The sequence below is a fragment of the Fringilla coelebs genome, assembly GCF_963513975.1.
Source record: "Fringilla coelebs genome assembly, chromosome: 1".
In the NCBI taxonomy this organism is placed as follows: domain Eukaryota; kingdom Metazoa; phylum Chordata; class Aves; order Passeriformes; family Fringillidae; genus Fringilla; species Fringilla coelebs.
The window spans coordinates 5767560-5789737 of record NC_140028.1 but is presented as its reverse complement, the minus strand read 5'-3'; the positions used below and the strand labels follow the sequence as shown (position 1 = coordinate 5789737).

At 41.5% G+C, this 22178-nt stretch overlaps 1 protein-coding gene across 1 annotated transcript in view; it reads right to left on the bottom strand.

Moving 5' to 3' along the window:
- Nucleotides 1–22178, bottom strand: part of COL22A1 (collagen type XXII alpha 1 chain) — a gene marked incomplete at both ends in the record, with an annotated part of 216583 nt that overhangs the window by 142277 nt on the left and 52128 nt on the right. Inside the window, 8 exons of the mRNA XM_084212415.1 lie at nt 1927–1962; nt 2730–2783; nt 6815–6859; nt 7318–7431; nt 8032–8112; nt 9114–9389; nt 12011–12134; nt 18970–19081. Coding sequence (XP_084068541.1) covers nt 1927–1962; nt 2730–2783; nt 6815–6859; nt 7318–7431; nt 8032–8112; nt 9114–9389; nt 12011–12134; nt 18970–19081 — 842 coding nt within the window. The remainder of the gene's footprint in view (nt 1–1926; nt 1963–2729; nt 2784–6814; nt 6860–7317; nt 7432–8031; nt 8113–9113; nt 9390–12010; nt 12135–18969; nt 19082–22178) is intronic.

Sequence of the window (22178 nt, the reverse complement as noted above, 5' to 3'; positions counted from 1 at the left end):
GCTCCCTGTGGTTCTGGCTATTTCTTGGGCACTGGAACAGACTGTGCAGGGACGTGGTCACGGCACCAAGCCTGTCAGAGCTCAAGAAGTATCTGGATTGTGCTCTCACTTACACAGTTTAGTTTAAGTAATCCTGGAAGGAGCAGTGAGTTGAATTAGAGGATCCATATGGATTCCTTCCAACCTGAGATAGTTTATGATTTTATGATTCTATATCCTGAGGCTCTCTTTTTAATCAAGCAGCAACATACAGCTGATAAATCTTTGCCCTGCATCAGGAACAGCACTGACACTGTGCCATTGGGTGCACATGGGGCACAAACACCCTGGGTCCCATAAACCCTCCCTGCATAGATGAGAACAAGCTGCCTCAGCTGGCAGAGGTACCAGATAAACACAACAAACTGACCATAAACTCAGCATCCTCCAAGCCTACACATTTCTTTGGGCACTCAGTGCTGTTTGGCTACTCCAGCTGAAGAAGTTCTGCTCATACTGTGACATCTCTCTATTTTTCCCCCTTCAGAGCTGAAAACCTATTTGTCTATGCATGAAAATAATACAGATGGAATTATATTTTCTGACATTTTCTTGCAGAGTTCAAAACATATGAAAGCAAGAACTTGCTTCAACTACAGCACAACTAATACTATAAACATTATGTTTCCCACCACACTGCTGGCTCTCACCACCTGACAAACACGAGCTGGTTTCCAAAGGCTGACTCCTGAGTCTCAAAGGCTAAATAGTGTCTGTCAGTGGGAGGACTGCAGGAAAATGAATGCAGAGATGTGGTTTTTATGGCCCCCATGTTTCTAGCCTGGCTCAATAAAATTTCCTGCCATGAGCAACTGGCATTTCGATTGTAATTTCACATGATGAATTACCACTATATACAATCAATATATCATAACCATAGAAAGAGCAAATGAGAAGCTGCAATGGGCATAAATGCCATGTTCTCTCTAGTGCAGCATTCTTCCTTTCCAATCACAATCCAATATTGTTTGAAATTCTCTGAGCAATTGAGTAGCCACAGATTCCCTGAAAAACATCTCAACAGATTCTTAATCTTATTTTCAATATGAACCTTGACTTCTTCCTTAATACGTTAGTCTCCTATCCTGCCAATCTTTTTCCATTGCTCCCTGCAACTTGAAATTTCATTTTGATCATAAGGAAAACACCCTCTACCAGGTGTGACAGAGCTACAGACACAAAGAGCTAATTCTCTTCTGATGTCTAGGCATCAAGACTTTTTTTTTTTTTTGGGCAGAATGGAAAGTTTTTGTAGCCAAAATTGCCTTGAAATCACCATCGTTTTAAAATGCAAATCAATCCAGTCTTGCTACTTGTTTCCTACTGTTGATCACCAATGAAAGAGTTTTCCAAGACAGATAATACGGAAATTTTCAGTGGTTATTCCGTATCCTCAGTTTTAACTTCCAAGTCTTATTACTCTGTCCTGCCTAATGTTTGAAGTAAAAAAATATTCATCTTTTTTCATTCAGTTTATTAATGAAAAGATCCAATTGGAAGAAAGACTATGACAGACTTCTCATAAGCCAAATTTAATCCTTCTGAAAAATTCAATAAACTCAAAATTATGCTTTCTTTCTGTTTTTCATCCTTCTGGCCAATTTCTTTTGTGTATTATTCTCCACAAACTCACTGCTGCTTACTCAAAGCAAAGATTATGATTTCAATTTGATCAAATTTTCCATGCTCAGTGCACAAAGAAACTCAAAGAACACGAAGGGGAGAAAGCAATGAACGCTTGTCTGCAGAAGGAGGCATAAAGGTTCCCTAAAAAGATCCAACTGTGTAACATCTTTTGTATCCTAGGCACTCCAAAAGCAACCTCTGAACTACAGCAGTCAACAGCAAGCAACTCATTTGTTGGACCAGTGAAGGATTAGAGCTTACCTTTTCTCCTTTTTCTCCTATGCCATAGGCTTTGCCCTAGAAATGAAAAAAAAAGAGAGGAAAATGTAAATTTGAGAACAAGGGTATAAAACAACACTACAAATACATATTTCATGTTTTCCTTGTTATGCATCCAAGATCTATCTCTCTTTATATATAGACATACAAGTCACTTCAAAACTACTATGGGGAAAGCAATTTTCTTTGGGCATAATTCCTTGATAATAATTCAGTGACAAATTAAACTGAAAACTTTTCCCAAATTCTCCTACTGCAGCCAGAAAAACATCTTATTTTTTATTCATGGAAGAGCATGATGTTACATTTCCAAAAGCAAAGTTGCCAACAGCACTTATTGGAATGAATTTTACATAGGGTTAAAGATTTTTTTGCCTAAAATCTCAGCCTGGCATTTGCATTAATTATAGCTGGTGTGTCTTGGTCATCTGAATGTAAAAAGTCAAGAGAGATTTGCATCTTCTTTGTGTTCAGTTGCCTCATATTGTCCCCTAGCAGATGTACAGCTGTGGTAATCTAGTGCATCCAAGTTACATATTTAATTAGAAGGTCAATATTAAGTCAGTTATCAGCTGTACCCAGGGGTGAAACCACAATTTGCCCCTCTCCAGGAGAGGTCAGTGAGTGCCAGGAAGATCAGCTTCCTCCTGGGATTCAGGTCCAGCAGAGGGAACAGCTTTGACCATGGCACACAACGCTGTGAGCAGCTTCTCACCGTGAAGGAGGAAAACAACAACTTACATTTTCATCTCCTTTAGCAAAGTCATTGGGTATCTCTTACTTACTGACTCTCCTTTTTCTCCTCGGAGTCCAGGAAGCCCTGGGATGCCTCTTTCTCCCTTGAAATAGAAAATGTGTTAATATCACATAGTTAATTCTTTCATTTTTTAGACATAGAAGGAAAGTGATGCAAAAAGGGTTTGACTGAAATAATGGACACTTTTGGTCCTACCAGTCTCTACAGCCAAGATTTCAGCTCCTTCCCTAAGGACTGGGTGTACCTAATTGCATGTCTTGAAAACATCCAAGTTTTCAGATTGATTTTCCCTTTTATTTTTCATATGAAAATACTGGTAGAAGCCTTTAGAGTGCACTGGCAAGGCAGAGAGTTTTCTCCTGTGAAGTACTTCAAAAGCCCTTATTTTTTATTAAGAGAGGAAATATTTGCAAAGGTGCTTTGCAGAAGACATAGAGGGTACATGCCAAAAATGTGCAAAAACTAATCTGAAAATATTGGTAAGATTTTAGAGCTTTTTTTTGTGAAATCCAAACCCCTTGTTTTCAGTCACAATAAATTTTCAGAATCAGCTAACCTTTCCCTTCCCTCCCACAAGTGTGTAGCACACACAGTCATTATTTCTACTTGTTCCAATGGGAGAAAGGGAAAGTAACATAGAAAAGAGACAATTGGAAAGATACAACTTATGATGGTTGGAAAAGTTATAACTGGAGAAGGACATACATAGAGAGGAAAAGGGGAAAATGGTCAATCAAAAACCAAGCAAAACTTTTTCTTAATTTTTCTTCTAAAAAGGACAGGAGTAAAGGGGACAAAGGATCAAAGAAGATCCAAAATTTCATAAATATTTATCAGATACAGAACTTAAAGTGGTGCCAAACCCAGAAAGTGCAGAAAAAAATACTTGTAAATCATTTTCACACACTGCTCTGCACTCTCAAAACTAGAGGAAGGAGACCAGTGGAGGATATAGTCACTGCTTGGACTGGTTTATGGCTATGTGCTGTGCTGCCACCAGTTCCTTCAATTCCTCCAGCACTGGGAGCTGCTGGGGAGCAGAGGGCTCTGCCCACACACCTCTGCCCAGCTCCTCCCTGATTCTCACCCAAAATGTACAAACCAGAAACGTGCTGTGCTGAGCACCCCATCTCTCACTTACAAATGCAATGTGCTCACCTATTTGTGCGCTCTGACTTCAGTGCAGATATAAAATCAAGCTGAAAAAGTCTCAGACCTGGAGCAGGACCCTCCAGTACCACAGCATCAATAAGTCTGATAACCCCTGCTCTCCCCAAATCTCCCCACATGGACCACAGCAGGATTTAATTTTGTGTCTCTATCAAATTTATCCTGATCTATGCCCCCTCAAAAAAAAAAAAAAAAGTGCTTAGCAGCACCAGTAACTGAAAACATTTGCCAGGATCATTTTTTATTTTCCCTAGGTGAAGAAATGCTTTTGAAAGCACAGGAAATATGAAAGTTTCTTTCTTTAACCTTTCTGCTTTGTTTTTTGCTGAAAGAAAGAAAACTCACAGAGCAAGTAGCATATATACAGAAATTATGTCATGGTCAATTAAGAAAGCTGTGGTAAAATTCACAAAATTTTTTATGTGGCCATCTCTTTTAAGTCACTGAAAGTACAAAGCCTTTCAAATTTGGAGGAAAATATACATCCTGCTAGAACTTGTCTCATACACTGGACTTCACAAATTTCCCAATGGCAGGTAAGACTTGTAATTTCTTTGTGAACAAAAACACATTTCACAGAGCAAGGATTTTGTCTACACTTGGATCAATAGCAGTGCTGGAAAAGAGAAGCAGCCTGTTGATCATCAGCCCAGTGCCCCAACCAGCCATCCTGGCTGCCTGCAAACAACACAGCCTGCAGAGGGACTGGGGAAGGAAAATAAATCAGACTGGGTTGTCATTAGCACCTAAAATTTACCAAGAGGACCCAGCCTCAGACATATTAGCCAGTTCTGCCACAGCTATTTCCTGCCTAGCTGTTTCCCAATACAATTCTTTACTGCATCTCATTCCAAAACACATCAGCTGTGTCTCCATGCATTACCCTCACTTTGGCAGTGTAGGTCATTGAGGGAGAGGTGTTTATCTCCCAGAAATTTTTTCCACTTTTTTGATAACTGCAAGCTCTCCTGTTTCTCCCTGCCTTTGAAAGCTTAGAGAAGATCAGATCACATTATCCTCATCTTTCTCTAATAAATACCAGGTGGTAATGTTGGCAAGCTGCAAATAAGCACTGAATTCCTTGCCAAGAGCAGGATTTTAGCCCAGGTAGCTCAGTAATGTTGCAGGGAGAGAGGAGGAGAGCTAAAATTCATTCTTGAACATGGAGCAAGGACTGTGACAAGCTGGTCCTTGGAAATAGCAATGTAAGAACTGCTGTCAAGAGTGGTGTTTGTCATTGAATCATAACATCTTTGCAAGCTGGGAGAAAAACCTACAACTTGCCTTATTGAGCAGATAGAGAAGATAAATAATTTGTCTCAAATCATCACATTTATACTAAATTGTCGTCAGATTCTATATTGAAATGGCATCATCCCCAGGTCCTTGAGACAGTGACACAGTCCTGCCTTGTCTGTGTACAAGTCTCAAACCACTACAGCCAGGGAAAAGTCACACATCTGCAGGAGTGGGGCAGTCCTTTTGGGGTCTGTTCCAGAAATCTCTGATGCTGTGCTTGTAGACACACTTCTCTGTATTCCACCACTGTGTCCTGCACCCCAGAACTGACCCATGTGGCACACTGAGACACCCTCAGCAGCACACAGACCTTGGCAAAGCAGGGGAAGACAATGGGATCTTGCTGCAGGGCCCTTTTGTCATTATCACCATTGTCTTTTCTGCAGCCTCCTCACAACAGTCATGGCTTTGCTGTTCCTTAAAATAGCCCATCACTATTTAAGCTGTCATGGATTAAAATAGAAAGCTCCTATATATATATATATACACACACATGGAGGCATAAGGAACCTTTGTCTGCACAGGCACATTTGAGCAGTAATGAGCCCATGTTATTTCATCCCAGCCTTCAAAAGGTTTATTCTTATTAAGAAAGGCTATTCTTATCTCCAGAACTTCTCTCTGCAGACAGCAGACCAAGCTTTGCCAAAAGACAGCACATCTCTGAAGATGTTTGACCCTCCAAAACCCAGAGATTATTCCCTTCCCCTCCCACAGCTTTCACAATAGCTGAGTGACTTTTGGTGGGATGCAACTCAGTTATTCACCAAACAGGTATAAATTCAGAGACTCAGTTTGCAGAAGTGATTCAGATGGAAATAGTTTTGAATATAACTTTTCCCCCAAACATCTTTTCACAGACAGTAAAACTGGGAACCACCAACACCACCAACTTTCACATCTCCAGCCATGTTGTGACTCTCTGTTTTCTTCCTGTACAAGTCCTTCTTTTGAGTCTATTGCCTCACAGCTCTCTCTGTAACCAGGCACAGAAAGAAAATGTGTTTGTGCTGAATGCACACACGTGTATATCAGAGAGGCTTGCAGAACAGGCAGGGTAGTACAAAGGCTGCACTGTGAAACTTGAAGCAGACATCACAACAACTCTCCTACCCTTTTATCTTGGGAGAAGAGTACTGAGGGAAGTGGCCTATATTTAACATCATGACTCAGACAGTCTTGCTAAGGATAAAAGATTGAGACTGATCCTAGTCTCAAGAAAACTTTCTGAAGTGTGACTGGAAGGCTGCTACCTAAACTATGCACGTGTATTACTGCTGAGAAAGGCACAGCATGGCAGCAGCACCTCTGTTTCCAGGTGACCTGCCATGGAAGCTGTGCATGACCTAGTGAATAACAGTAACTTGCAAAAATGCCTGTTTAGAAGGAGGAAAGGATTTTGTCAACACATTTACTCTAAGAATATTGTAAAGCAGCAAAAGAGAAGCCTAAATGCAAGCATAAATTAAAGATAAAAGATCACAAAAAACTTCTGCAGTTTCCAGGCTCATCCAAAACTGTCTGAACTTAATCATATACTAAACTGACTCTCATTTCTTGCAATCTTCAAATCCTCAATTTACTCTGAAATTATTTTACTGTTGCTGTTTTTATTAACCAAATGAACTAGCATGTATTACTGACCTTTTGACCTTTGGGACCTTCAAAGCCAAGTGGACCCCTCTCCCCCTAAGACAAAAAAGACATGATTAATCAAACTTATCTTCTCATTTTGTATTCAAGCAAGGGGCCTGATCCTAGGAGGACAAGAGGACAACAAAAATGTTTTCAGGTTAAAGCAGAGAATATAATAAAGCTGACATGCCCTCAGGAGCAAATGACAATGAAGCTGGTTTCTCAGAGGTCCTGGTCAGAGCCAGAGAAAGCAAGCACATTGCTTTTAAAGGCCATGAGATTCTTTTCAATGTGGCCGATTTACCTTCATAATCTATTTTATTTTATTTTATTTTATTTGAAGAAGGATACACATAACTGAGCTAGGTAAGAATAATCACTTTGTTTCAGTGCTGTAACCAGGACTACCAGCATGACCAGAATCACTGAATTAGGCAAAGAGAAAACACCAGGGGAAACTTCCTTTACCTCTATAGACATCCCAAATGAACCACACTCATCTCAGCACTCACCTTTTGTCCAGGAGGACAGGAGCAGTTGAAAATCTTGAGATGTCCAACTTGCTCACTGCCAACAGTGGGCCTCACTTCCAGGGGAGGTGCTTCCGTCAGGACCGTGACCTGGCACTGCACCCAGACACCCAAGGTCAGGACAAAGCCTTTCATGCTGGAAAGATTCCCACTTTAGACAAATCCCGTAGGCACCACTGTGTAACACCCAGCCAAATGTGTCCTCATGAGGAATGAAATCCCACAAAAGCCATTCATCCAAGCAATAGGGGAAAATGTGGCAAAATGAACAATGAACCTCTTTAACCAGGACTGAGGGGAGACGAGTGAAAGGAGGGTGGAAGTTTCTAGTGAGAGTTGGGCACAGGAAAATAAGCTGCAACTGGCACTGTTTTTAGATGTTTCCAAGTAAAACCAGTGGGAAACATGTTGAATATTTCATGCTGCATTTCTGTTGTTCTATCATCACTTCGGGGTTTTGTTTCCCCTGACAGTTTGACAAGGAAAGAGGAACTTGGAAACTTCAAATTCCTCATACTCAACCCTCTGCAGTGGCCCTCCTCTGGAGCTGCTACCCTGCCAATTACACAGTGAGGTTTCAATCACCCTTATTAAACAAAAATTATAATCCCACGCTGCCACATACTCCCTGGTTTATGTAATAGATTTCAGTGAAGTGTTCATGTGAAAATGAATAAATGACAAAAAGGAGCTTACTGGTCCAGAGGGAATGTCGCAGCAGGTCTCCAGCTCGGCGTGCCGGGAGTCACAGTAAATCACCATCCTCTGAAGATCAAACTGGGAGACAAAGGGAGGCAGCACTCTCAGACACAGTGAATTATTAAAGACCCTGTGCCCTTTTGCTTGGGCACAAACAGGGCAGGCAAACACAAACAAAAACCAGATGGTGCAAACTTCAGAGTGGTTCTATGGATCCTGTAGTCAATCTCTATCTCTCCCTATCAATAATAGACCAATACCTCAGCATGCTACAAGAGCTGAGATAAAAAGACCTTGAAAATGCCTATTCAAATTCTGGTCCAGGTTTTCATGCTAATCCTCATGTTCTGGCCAAACTTCTGTCTAAGACATATCCTGGCCACATCTATCCTTCCTAGAATTTCATCTAGACACAAGGTCTGTTTTCCTCCTGCTGTGCCTTGAATCTTCTGACCATTTATTCCTGCGTGAGAAATGTTATGAACACATTTGATATGCACATCTCATCCGTTTTGCACAGCCAAGAAAGATTATACAAGTCTGAAACACCAAACTATCACACATAAAGTATACTAGGGTAACACTGCTGCTGGACAATCAGCCTGTGTGTCTTGACTTTGGTTCATTTGTACTAAGGGTCATTTAATAGCTGAGGAATGGAGAATATATCACAACTCTTTTGAGTTAACGAGTTTTCTTTTTTCCTCCATCTCTTTTTATAACCTGTGGAAACATTCATAATGCCAAGATCAGATGAAGACTTTTCTGTGTAGGTCAGCACCCAGTTTGATGATATTTGTGTACAATTTTGTCTTTGCTTCTAACTGTAGCACATCCTGCGACTACACAGAAATATGAAATAAATTTCTCATTTGTAATCCCTATTGTGGAGATACAGTCTCACATAAAAATACAGCAAGTCCTGCACATCATAAGGTGCCAGTCTGTCTTGGCTATGTAACATTTCAGCAATGCTGCCTCAGGAAAAGGGTCAATTACAACATCACCCCCCTCATTCACCGGCTGCAAACCCAAAGCTGAACCTTTACCCAGCTCTAACCAGCAGGCGCAGTACTCACGTCAATGGGGACACTGTCATACAAGCGTTTGCCGATCACAGTCTTCCCTTGAATGTCAATGTTTTCCCTGTCTTCAATGGGCAGCACCTGCACCAGCTTGCAGTCTATGTACAGCGAGACAGCCTTGGCCTGGATGCTGAGGGCGATTTTGTGCCAGCTGCGGTCGAACAGGTCGCTGACGCGCGCGTTTCGGAACACCACGCGGACGGCGTCCCTGGTCAGCCCCACGGCGTTGTACTCCACAGCCTTGTTCTCCCCATCCAGCCTGATGGACACCTGCAAGCAAACAGGGAGGGTCTGCTGAGCAACGAAGCCTTCTCCTTCCTCCTGACTGCTTTGCATCCTCACCCACAGCCCAAAGCCAGGGATGGCACAGGCTGCGGATGGAAAGCGAAGAGCAGCGGATGGAATTTTGTAGGAGGCATGGAAAGGGAGCCTACACTTGTGCTGGTAAATAAGATGGCTTCGGGGCAGACCCATGACTATAGGAATGTGCCCTCTGTTGACAAAATGACAAAACTATCCTTTGTCCCCTTAAAAAGGAAATAAGCTTAGGAGTTTCTCTCCTTGATTAAGTGAAAAGGCATCCCATAAGGCCTAAGGGACTTCACCTCAAACTTAAGGATTCCTAATTGGACAAGAGCCAGAAAGTCCCACCTGGGCAATTTACTAGAAAATGAAGAGAACAAAGAAACTAATTGCTTTTGTGAGGTATTTCACCAGGGGCAGGAGGGCCTCTTGCGCCTAAATTGTTTTTTCTCTGTAAAGAGTTTTTTATTTTGCCTTTTATTAAAATATTTTTTGTTTCCAACACTGCCACAAAAGCCATCCTGCTGATTTTGTGCCTTCTAAGGTAGCTGAGCTGTCTTGGGTGTGAAATAGATCTCCAAGAGCTTATGAGACCCATTTCAAAGAGACTCCTGTTTCACACAACCAGCTAAAGCCTCCTCCTGTGAGTACAACCCTTGGCATGGTTTCAGCACAGGCTGCCTTGCTGCCATGGCTGGGTCATGGTGCAGGTCCTGGGCACCTCCCCAAAGGCATCTCCCCAAAGCTGAACCCGGTTTGGATCCTTCTACCCCATGTTCTCCTCCACTGCTTCCCAGCAGGCTCTTTACTCCTATCACATATCCTCAGTTGTCCCATGGGACATGGAAAAATACCTCATATGAAACCAGTCTGCTGAGCTGTAGCAATGCCAACACTTTACTTCAGGTGTTTTGAACAGAAAACTCCACCCCATCCTCTGGGGTGTAGTTTTACATGAAGTAACCAAAAATCCAACACTCTTTTTCTCTACTCCATCATAAAACCTGTCATAACATGGGGACGCAGGGTGGGACAGAAGGGATAACTAATCCAGTATCACTATTTTTTTTTGTTACTAGCCATTACTGGATACCTAAGGATGAGAATGAACCGAAAAAACATCTCTCTCGTACCTGCAAGCTACAGAGCAGATAAAAATAAGGTTTTGAAGACATGCAACTTTGAGTTAATTTACAAATTGGTATCTTCTTTTACCAAAGTCAGGCAGTTAGCAGCAAGCAGCAGGGAATGGAGCAGGCAGAGCCAGGAATGGTGTGTCCATGAGCTACAGGGCCACCTTGGCACTGAGCTGTGAGTGATGTGAGCAGCCCAGGGTAGGCTGACTCCACATCTGACCCAACTTCTCCATGCAACTGAGTGTTGTGCTGGCTGGGAATGCCAGTTTGGATCCATGTTGGCTCAGGAGTTTCTGCATCTGTGAGCTGTGCTGGTCTGCAAGGGAGTGGCCAAACCACAACCAACTCCATATGAAACGAGGCTCATGGGGCTCTAAGACACTTCTGGCACCATCATTTAAGGCACTTTTGAAATTGTTTCTGGAAATATTGAGTGTTTTTCTCTCTTCACACCTAAGCAGTTCAACTTTTTAACTTCCTGCAAGAAATATGAAGTCATAGACACATTCTCACTCTGCAGCAACTAGGAATGAATGTGGCACAGTAAATCACATTTCATTTAAGGAAGCTGCAGCTGATAATAACTTTCATATAAAGTGAAAGTTACCATGGTCTCAAGCCCAGTTATCTAATTCTTCAAACTGCACCTATTCTTCACTGATAGTTCCCAAAATCCTATTAAACACCAGTACTAAACAGCAATACTGAATTACACAGCTATGTGAGCCCATGCTGACAGCCCACTTTAGAGTCCTGGGTAATGCCATCACCACTATATTTGATACTGAGCAGAAGAATGTACAGCCCATCCAAATCACTCCCTCCTCAAGCACCCTCAAAAACCTAAACTCTACCAAGCTGCTAAAAACTTGTTGTGTAGGGACAGACAGCCCTTTAGTACATGCTTGTATTTTTTTTTCTGAGGAACTGAGAGTACTTGAAAGAAAGTTATTAGATCAAATTGTGCAGCAGCCAGGACTCAGAGTTTTGGAACTATAACAGATGTCACACCCACACCCAGAACAGGAACCCATAATGCATTTACAAGTCACCTGGAAGGCTGTGCAAAACCTGACATAACTCACTGCTCTGTAGTACATTCCTATGACAACCTTTTTCCAAAAAGGCAAAATATTTTCCCTAAGCAGAACTATCTGAACAAAACAACTGAGAACCCAACAGTAGTTTCAAGAGCAAGGATGGTATTTTTTGGTCCCTCTTTCCAACACATTTATCTGCATCCTAATAACAACCAAGGTATATGCAAACATTTATTTGGGGTTTGAATTAAAGGTAAAATATTTGCAGCAAAATCCACTGAAAAAGTAATGGGATTTTTACTAGATCACAAGAAAAAGGAGTGGGGATTAAGGCGAGAAAACTGGCTCATGGCAAAAAACAAACAAACAAAAAAAAAAGGCTGTTCCTGCTGGCTGTAAAAGAACCTCTTACCTGTGGTATGCCATACTTGTCAATAATCTGCCAGATATACCAGTCTTCCTTCCTGGAAGCCTTCCGGAATTTGAAGGTAGTTACAAAGGCATATTCATCAGGCAGGCCTTGTGGAAATACATCCCTGGCACGGGGAGGGGAAAGAGGACAATGTATCAGGCTTAGCAGTGAAGAGCAGAACTTCTAAAACTCTTTCTGTGTCCCAGCAATGCTTTCAAAAAGTATCATTACAGTTCCTAAAAAATCTGCTTTATTTGGAAGTCTGAAGAGAGATGAACATGAGCTTGTGCCCTCCAGGTTCTGTCTCTATGGGGCCCTTTCATCATTCCAATAGTGAAGCTTTCAAATTGGCTAAAATATAATGGAAATCTGCAGTTGAGTATCCATCATGTTAAAAAGGTTGTTTTTCACTTCATGCTTCTGTTCATGAAACCTGTAAATAATTCTGTTCTGTTACAGATGCACTGGAGACCTGTGACTTCACAGAATGGCCAGAAACATGCAAGACCCTCAAAATGTACCAAATTATAGCAACAAATATTAAAATGTCTGCCCCAAAACAGGCACTACAGCTCGTGTCTTAGTTGCTTAGCTGGCAGCCCCAGATAACAGAAGTTTCTCAAATCTCATATCAGGCAGAGATTTACTCAGTGTGACACCACAACCCCTGCACGTAAGCAAACACATCAAATAACCAAAAATCCAACACTCTTTTTCTCTACTCCATCATAAAACCTGTCATAACATGGGGATGCAGGGTGGGACACAAGGGATAACTAATCCAGTATCACTTCCAGTATCACTATTTTTTTTGTTACTAGCCATTACTGGATGCCTAAGAAGAAGAATGAACACAAAAAACATCTTTCTCATACCTCTGGATCTTTGGAATCCAGGTGTCTAATTCAGAGACAAATGCAATTTCTATATCAATAGCTTTTTATAGATTTATCTCATATAGACTTCTGCACCCTTCCCTTGAACTCAGGTAAACTTATTCACAACATGCCTTTGACTAGGAATCACCCACTGCTGCTCATTGCATAATGAGCCTCCTCCTCTTTGTTTAGGACCTAACTCAGTTCTTATCAGGGAAAACACAATGAACCTATTCTTTTTCTCTCTTTTATGCCATCTATGATTTTTCAAATTTTGCTTGTAATGCCTCTAAGCCATCTCTTTTCCCACCTGAAGAGTCACAGTTAGCATTGTCCTTCATGCCCATGCCAACCTGCTCCTATGATCATTCCCAAATAAACCCTTCATAAATATCATGTCTTTGCTTCAGGACATCTGAGCAGTCAGGCATAAGCACTTGATACAAAACAAAACATAATGGTAGCAATTAATGAAGAACAAACTATGGAACGTGATCCTAATGAATAGTTAACATAATCCATCACTATGCAAAAACTGGCACAGTCCAAGGCACATAAAACTAGAAGCCTTTAATTGCATTAAAAGCAAAAAGTCCTCTAAATGTCCAGAATACTGTTTTGCAGTTGCAGCAAATGTTGAGATCCAGTCTTTCCTAATGCCAAAATATTCGATCATATTTTAATCTGTGCTTTGAATCTCCCATCTTTTCAGCCAAGTTATAAATTCAGAGCACTCTTGTTTCATCCACAAATGTAGCTTTTGCTGTATAAAGTGCCCCTGCAGGAATGCACCATTATAAGTTGATTTTCTCTCTGGGGAGACAGAGACTCTCTGAATTCTTCCAACACAAAAGAAAACTGAACCAGGGTCCCACTAGCTCCCTTAAGAAATCCTTCCTTTAGGAGAGCAGAAAAGGCTGTCTCACTTCTTGGTACTAGATTTTTTAACCAGGGAGGTCTCAGTTGCTTGGAAGTTAGCAAATCTACAAGAAGGGCCAAAGGAGGACCTGGAAGTGAACAGAAGAAGGATCTGGAAGGAGGGTTGCCTTAAACTAGATGTTAGGAAAAAATTCTTTACTGTAAAGGTGGTCAAGCATTGGAACAATCTACTTAGGGAAGTGGTGGATTTTCCATCCCTGGAAATGTTCACAGAAAAGTGTGGATGTGGCACATGGTTTAGTGGTGAACATGGAAGTGTAGCATAACAATTGGACTCAGTGATCTTATAGGGCTTTCCCAGACTTAAGGAGTTTATGGTTCTTGACAGCTCTGAGCTGGGAACAGGAATATCATTATGCAAGCTTGATTTCAAAAAGGGTTTTCAGATGTTTAATACCCAGAGAAATAACTGGGAGTTAGGTACCTAAACATCCCAGTGAGTCTGGCCACACCTCATCACACAAGGCTGACAAACAGCCCATCAGGCAGATTTAAACTGACAGAAAGCCATAATGACCCATTACCTGCCATCCTCAACTGATTTTTAAAGCTGCCGAGGAACCAGCTGCAAGTTCCCAGCAGAGAAAGGTTTCATGCCAAAAGCAAATCTGAAGACACTCTCATTGCTTTGAAGATGTGATAAAAGCTGTTTCTGAAGCCATTGGTCCCTGTATCTTTCACAGAACTGCATTGCTACATAAATAACAAAAACTTTGTTAGCAGTTTTAACTTATTTCCTCACTTAAAAATTATCTGCATCTAGAAGTTCAGTTTTACTTGGGGATCCAAGAGCAGGAGCTGCTGTCCCCAGAAATGTTTTATGTTCTTCTTTCACACAAGGCTGAATTGAACTGATGATCGATATTGTGGAACTTTGCTGGATGCCTGGTACCTACAGGGAGCATTCTGCCAGCTCCTTGGTCTATAATTCTGACAACAGGATAGATTGCATAAAAGGCACTTATAAAACTCCAAGACAAAAGAATCCCCCAGTGCTGCAGGTTAGTCCAAGAGTCAATTAACTCAACTACAAGGTCAGGTGAATCACAACTTTTACAAGAAAAAAAAATAGTAAGAAGGCAGAAAATTCTTTTAACCATTGCTGGTTTTCAATACATGGCACCCTTCTCACATGCTTTAATTTACAATAAGAGCTTTCATCTGTGACAATAAGCATGAGATCCTACATCTATAATAACACGATGGAAAAAATTATATTATCAGTTCTCATTTCAGACACTGAATGCAACAACATTTTAATTGGTGAGGAAGAGTGTATTTAATGTACTTGAGCAACTCGACCAATTTTACAATAGCTTAGCCTGTTAATATGAAATGTAACCCATAAGATCTGCAAGTTGGAGGAAGCCAGTTCATGTAAACATGCTTCACATCACCAGAGGCTCTTAGAATGACAGAAGGAAAAAAAAACACAAGGAAAAGGAAAAGGAAAAGGAAAAGGAAAAGGAAAAGGAAAAGGAAAAGGAAAAGGAAAAGGAAAAGGAAAAGGAAAAGGAAAAGGAAAAGGAAAAGGAAAAGGAAAAGGAAAAGGAAAAGGAAAAGGAAAAGGAAAAGGAAAAGGAAAAGGAAAAGTTATATAAGTTTGTGTCTCATACATCCTTGGCAGACATCTTTTTGACTTCTACTTAGAAACCTCAGTGATGGAATAGATACATCCTCTCTAGGTAATTTCTTACTCTCTTTCTCTGTCCTACATGCTGTAAAAAAAATACAAATCTGTCCTAAATCTCACTTGGTGTTGTTTCATTTTCCCAAAACAACTTTTTTCCATAAGAAGCCATGTGAACAACTTGTTCTCCTCTGCTTGCTGCAGTATTTTCTGTGTTTCTCAGCTCTCCCTAGAGTCCTTTACTCTCTACAAGACCAAAAAAGCCTTCAGTCATTCCACCTCCACCATGCTTTATCTCCTTTACCTTGTTAGAAATAGGAGACACTGAGGGACCTCTTAAGATTATCTCATCTAAAGAAAGTTTTTCTTGTGTTTAGATTTCATTGATTGAACTTGTTCCCATTCCTTCTTGTCCTGTCAATGAATATGACTAAGAAGATTCTGGCTCTGTCTTCTTTGCTCCCTCCCCATCAGATATTTATGGGTAAGATCATCCCTCACTGAGTCTTCCCTTCTCTAAGCTGAACAAGGTTTTTCCTCTGCTCTTCTTAATATGCAATATTTGCCTGGGAAAGGTAAGAAAAAAGGAAGCTTTCAACAGTTTCCATGTTCAGTGTGGGAGTTTTTGGTGGCTTTTTGTACAACTCCTTCTCTTGGAAGGGGACAAATGATCAGACCAGGGCAGGAGCTCATGGAAAAACCTAAGGCAGGTGACTGAAGTCAAAGCTGACATCAGGAGACACAGAAAACCACACCAAGGTATCATGCCCTACACAACCCAAGACTCTGTATTGCTACAACACTGTGCCAATATAAAGAGCAAATAGATCATGACCAGAGGCTTGGCCAAGCACCAGGTAATTCTGTGAGGTGGTAGCCAAGATCATGGTCAAGTCAGGCAGAACCAGACTAGGCAAGAGAGACCTGAGGATGGACGTGGCCAGCAGGAAGGCCCTGGAGTCGCAACTAGGAGATACAGAACAAAAGGATGAGCCAAAATCTTGGCATTAGGCAAGACACCAGTAATGAGGAACAAACCTGAGCATCCAAAAACAGAAGTCTGCAGCACAGTTTTGGCCAGCAGATCTACTGAGAAGCCATGAACAAGCAGTAGGACAGCCTCAGTTAGATGAGAAGTGGGAAAAACCACCAGCCAGTTTCTGGGGCCAGTCCTCAGACAGCTGCAGAGCCCTGTGAGTCCCTCCGTGATCAGGTCCTTGACTGAAGGCAAGCTCTGGCTGCTGAGTTTGTTTGCTCACAGATGATGCCTCACCACAAAGAGGAAGAAAGTTCATAGTTGTAGGTCACAGCTCAGAAGATGAGTAGGCACATTTCCCACACAGCTAATCTGGCACTTTGTAAAAGTACTATTGCTTGTATAAAAGAATACAAATCCTTTAAGCAGATAATAAAGTGAATTACATATATTACTCAGTCAATGATTTTGTATCTAATTATGAGTTGTTGCTATCAGTTGCTAAACATTGCTGGAGGTTATCTGTGAGCCACGACAGATGTTTCTGTTTGGTTTATTATTCCAGTTATCGGTTTTGAGCAGCTTTACAAGATTTCATTTTCTGTGAGCAATGACCCTATATGCAGCATCTCAGACTCCTGGCATACAAATGCTAAAATGAACCAAATATGCAAACACCTTCCATGGCCTTATATCCATTTGGGTTCATTCCCAAACCACAGGAGTGTGAAAGTTACAATACAAAAGGCTGAAAATGTGAAAATCCTCCTCGAATTCCATGTTTCAGAATCATTCAAAAGGAATTTTATTCATTTCAATCTACAAATTTGGGATGTTTTACTTCTAATTGTCCTGGGTCATAAAATATTCTACTTATTTTAAGGGCAACAGCAACAACAAATCAATGGGTGTAATCTGAGCAGATGGAAAGCTGTCATGGCTGGTTGGTCTGGCTTCACTCCCTCAGTCTTTCTGAGAAAATAACAACAGAAACAGCAACAACAAAAAAATTCTTCAACCCTTACTTTGAAAAAGGAATTCAAATGGACAACTCTCTGTAATCTGTGCTTTCTCCAGTGGTTAATTAGATTCATCCTTAAAAGCATGTCCTTCTTCCATGCTGGTTTTTGATGCCAAGTAGCCACTGCCTTTCAGCCTACCGTGACCCTTTACCAAGCTTTGATTTCCCAGAGGTTCCTACAGAGAATGATCCCTTCAGCTGTTGGCTGCTTCTTGATTTTACCTGTTTACACTGCAGTTCTTGGATTTCTCACCATCACACTTGCTTCACACATCTTCAAACTGTCATCCACTCCATTTCTACCGACTGAATTATGGAAAAAAAGGCTGGACACAGCAGCAGTGGAGACTGAGCTGTGTGATATGAAGATTATCAGCTCATACTTGACAGTTCCTCTTATACTCCAAGAATTGCTCAATTTTTCATAGTATCACCCAGAACCCAGAGATCACAGTGAGACAGATGAAATAGATTTCTTACCATCCAAGTGAAATAGGTTTGTGGTTTATTTCCATCCACACTCAGACCAGTTATACATATGCCAAACCTCAGATGTCTTTAGCTGGTTGTGTTGAATCAGATCACTGATCATGATTCTATTTACCCTTAGACTTGATATCATTTATGGACTCTAGAGAAAACAGTTTTCCTCTCAGTATATCTTTTTTTATTTTAATTGTATTAACATGGAGAAAGAGGGGGGAGGGAAAAAGAGTGCATCAATCCTGTTGGTTGGAGGATGAAAAAAAAACCTGTGAAATCAAGCAAATGTAATTCACAGGACAATCTCAAAAATGCAGTGAGCTGAGAAAAAGAGCTAAAAACAGAATAAAAAATAACATCCCTCATCCATAAGAAAGAAAAGAAGTATTATTGTTTTTTTTAAAGCTGAAGTTCAAACCAGCACTGAGAAATTTACTGCAAAAATGTTAATGATGACAATTTAATCTATGGCTCATAGTTACACAGTGAAATTATGCGCTCACTCTTTTCAAGGCTAATGCTAGCAGGGCTCGAGTGACAACCCAAAGAAACATTTGGGAATAAACTGTGACACAACAGGCAGCCTTAGGTCCTAAAAGACTCTGAGGACTGACTCCACATTGACACAGGATTAAAAACTGCTCATTCTTCTACAAGGCCAGAATCCATATTTGCTAACTGGTCACAGCATCTCTTAGCAAATTTCTACCTCAATGGGAGTGAGATATTCAATATTCCTTTTAGAAGCTATTTATGTAGCCCTAAGTTCTTTTGTGAATGTCTGGAATCTGCTTCTCAGAACGACTGAGCTACACCAAACACAACTCATATTCTGCCAGGATGGAGCCTGTAGTTACTGCTGAGACTCCTGACCACACTGGGCTTATTCTGTGCCAGCTGAACTGAAACAACTGATCAAAGCAGAAATATACCTTAAGGTACCAGATAACCACTACAAAGTCAACCTAGAGGAGCCAAATAATGTAAGGCAGAGTTTCAGATGGAAATAAAGTGAAACCCCAGAGTACTCACTCAGTCTTCTGAACAACAGGAAAGCTTCCAAGCCGTACATAAGCGCTCTGAATCCCATCTTCTTTCATTCCAAAAATCTGCTTCACACTGAATGAATCCATCAGGTCAAATCCTATGTGTTACAGAAATAGAAATAAAAGACATTAATCAATCCTATGTGTTAAAGAAATAGAAATAAAAGACATTAATCAGCTAGTGGGACATGCCTCCAATTGTGCTTACATGGATCTCTTAGCCTACAAACAGCACTTCAGAAATGAGCCTTGTTCTTGTTGGGAAAAGCCAAACAAAATTCTGATATGATCTAATCCTCTCAGCCCAAAAACTAAAAACCAGGCTTAAATTCAATCTGTCACAAGCTTGAACAGAGTTTTCCAGAAATCAGTAGCTAATTTTTGCATTGCCACAGCATCCTGAAGATGCTGCATAGTTCATTAACTCCCATGCAGAAAAATGCAGAGGTGCAGACCAAAACATTTCTTCACAGAATAAGGGAAAACACGGAATGTTTTGGGTGGGAAGGGACCCTCAAAGATCATCTTGTTCCAACCCCTCTGCCATGGGCAGGTGTGGGAGCTTGTCCTGGAGAGGATGGGCTGAGAGCTGACCACACAGCAGACAGTTGGTGCTTCGATGTCCCAATACCAACACCAAGTCTTGGGAGAAGTCACAAAGAATAACATCATGAAGAACAAAGGATTCTGGGACTGACTGGGAGTGGCCATGCAGATCAACAGCCTATGATTGGCCAGAAGGTTTCCAGAACCTTCTCTGAGAGATTATTTTTATATATATGTATATATATACACACACACATACATATCTGTGTCAACCCCATTGCTGCGGGGTCTTCTGAAGCAGAATGTTTCAGAATGTTCTGAAATCTTTTGGTTTTGCCCCCTTTATGTATCTAATAAATATCTTCAGTTCTGGCCCTTCAGTGGCACTGTCTCTGCCCTGTTGCTGATCCACGCGGCCGCACCCCGTGGTGCTCCTGAGACTGGAGCGTTTCCCCGCGCGCCCCGCGGATCCCCCAGGGTGTTGTTCTGACCCATCCCTAGCTGCTCCACTGCTGGCCAGGTCAGATATCACCAACAGGCAGGGACACCTTCCCCTAATCAGGTTTCTTACGGCTCCATCCAGCCTGGTCTTGAAAACTTCCAGGAATGAGGCATCCACAGCTTCTCTGGGCAACCTGCCCTTGTGTCTCCCCACCTCCCCTGTAAAATTTAATTCTTTATCTCCAGTTCAAATCTATGCTCTTTTAGTTTTAAGCTGTTGCCCCTTGTCCCCTCTCTATGGACCTTGATAAAAAGTCTTTTTCTTTCTTGAAAGACCCTTTCATATATTGAAAGGCCATGAGAAAGTCGCCCTGGAGCCTTTGCTTCTCCAGGCTGAACATCCCCAACTTTGTCCAAATTTCTTCACAGCAGAGGTGTTCCAGCCCTCTCATTATTTTCATGGACCTCCACTGTGTATCTACTCCAATGGTCCAGGCCTTTACTGAAAACTCCTTGTCCAGGAAACTTAACCACATATGTTTTTCATAAAATTTTAATACAACTTAGTCCAATCAATTTATCATTATCATGAGCTATTAATCTTGGTGGGAGACAGTTGCATAAAGTTTCTGACTTCGTTCTAACAATGTATTTTTATCTCAATCTTAAGCTAAAGATTTAGCTCAATCTTAAGCTTAAAGCTTAACTCACAAGTGAGTTTATGCAGCTCCAGCATCATGGTCCCAGGCACAAGGAACACAGTTTTGTGACATGAAGTCCCAGGTGCTAAATCCTGAGAGGGACAGTGGGGGTACAATGGTGCCACAAATGCATCCAGTTCCTGGAGGTGCAGATCTGTGTGGATGCAAACATCCTGCTTTTAGCTCCAAACTGGCTCCACAGGGTGCAAATCCAAAGTGTCATCCACTCCCAGACCCAAACACACCGTGGAGTTAGAGGCAAAGGTGCTGAAAAGGCAGGTTGTGAGCAACTGAGCAGAGAATATATGTTTTAATTTTATTCAGGCTATTCCAACATTATCTCCCCCTCACACATGCACAATTACACACATTAACTCCTGGTTTTGTAATTCCACCACACAAACCTGGTGACATTAGTGTAGCTTATTTGGATAAATTGCTTTTAAACTATGGCAGTTCTTTCAACTTTTTTCAGTTAGTTAGCTCTTGAAACTTTTCTAGGATAGATAAACATTTTTATGTGATGAAATTAAGACTGAAGATTCTTGGGTTTCTTAGTCGTCCTCCTCAACCTTTCAGACTGAAAGGCACTGCAGAGCTTGAAAACAGCTTCAAGAGGAAAAGGCACCAACTTAATGATATTATTCTTCACACTTATATGAATAAATAGGTGCAAAAACCTGTGTGGGCCAGTATCTAGGCAAATCAAAATAGCAAAAAGCAAATAAAATGGAAAGCTTCCATCATTTTCTGGACCTTTTTTCTGAAGAAATTGCTTCTTCTGAGGAAATATAATCTTAATTGTTTGCAAAGACAGAAATGGCTGTCTGGTGCCAAGTTGAGCCCTTTAGTACTACAGTAACTTTCCTGGCTGTCAACATCTTTTCCTTTTTGTCCACTCTATTTTCAGCTATTACTGGGCATTTGGGAGGGCAAATAAAGCAGTTAAAGTGCTGCAGAGCCTCATGGTGCACCTGATAATCACCTCTGCAGCAGCTCCAGTGATACACCCCTCTGACACACTGCAATCAGCCACGACTGCAGCTGTAAATCAGGGTAAACAGACCCCACCAGAACAGGAGAGCTCCCTCCTGGCTGTCACAAACAACACCATGACTTGTCCATACACTTGTTCCAGATTGCAAGGCAAGATGAATTCTATTGCCATCTGTATGGCAGTTGTCTGGTGTCAAGCAGGCATTGCTCCTTATCTCTCTTCCTGAGTGATCATAATCAACAGGGGGACATCTGCTGATAAGGGACTATTGAATGTCACCACATGACTGATAAGAACTATAGCATCCCATTGTGAGATGCTCCGCCCAGAGGGAGGAGCCCAGCAGTGCCATGCAGATATAACCTGCAAGGTTCTGACACCAGCACAGCCTTTGCTCCACTGGACTCCCCAGAGGAACAGCAGCTGCTTCTACTTCCATGGATCTGTGGAGGAAGAAGACACCCCTTTCCTACAGGACCCCCCTGCTCCAACAGAACCACGCCTGACACT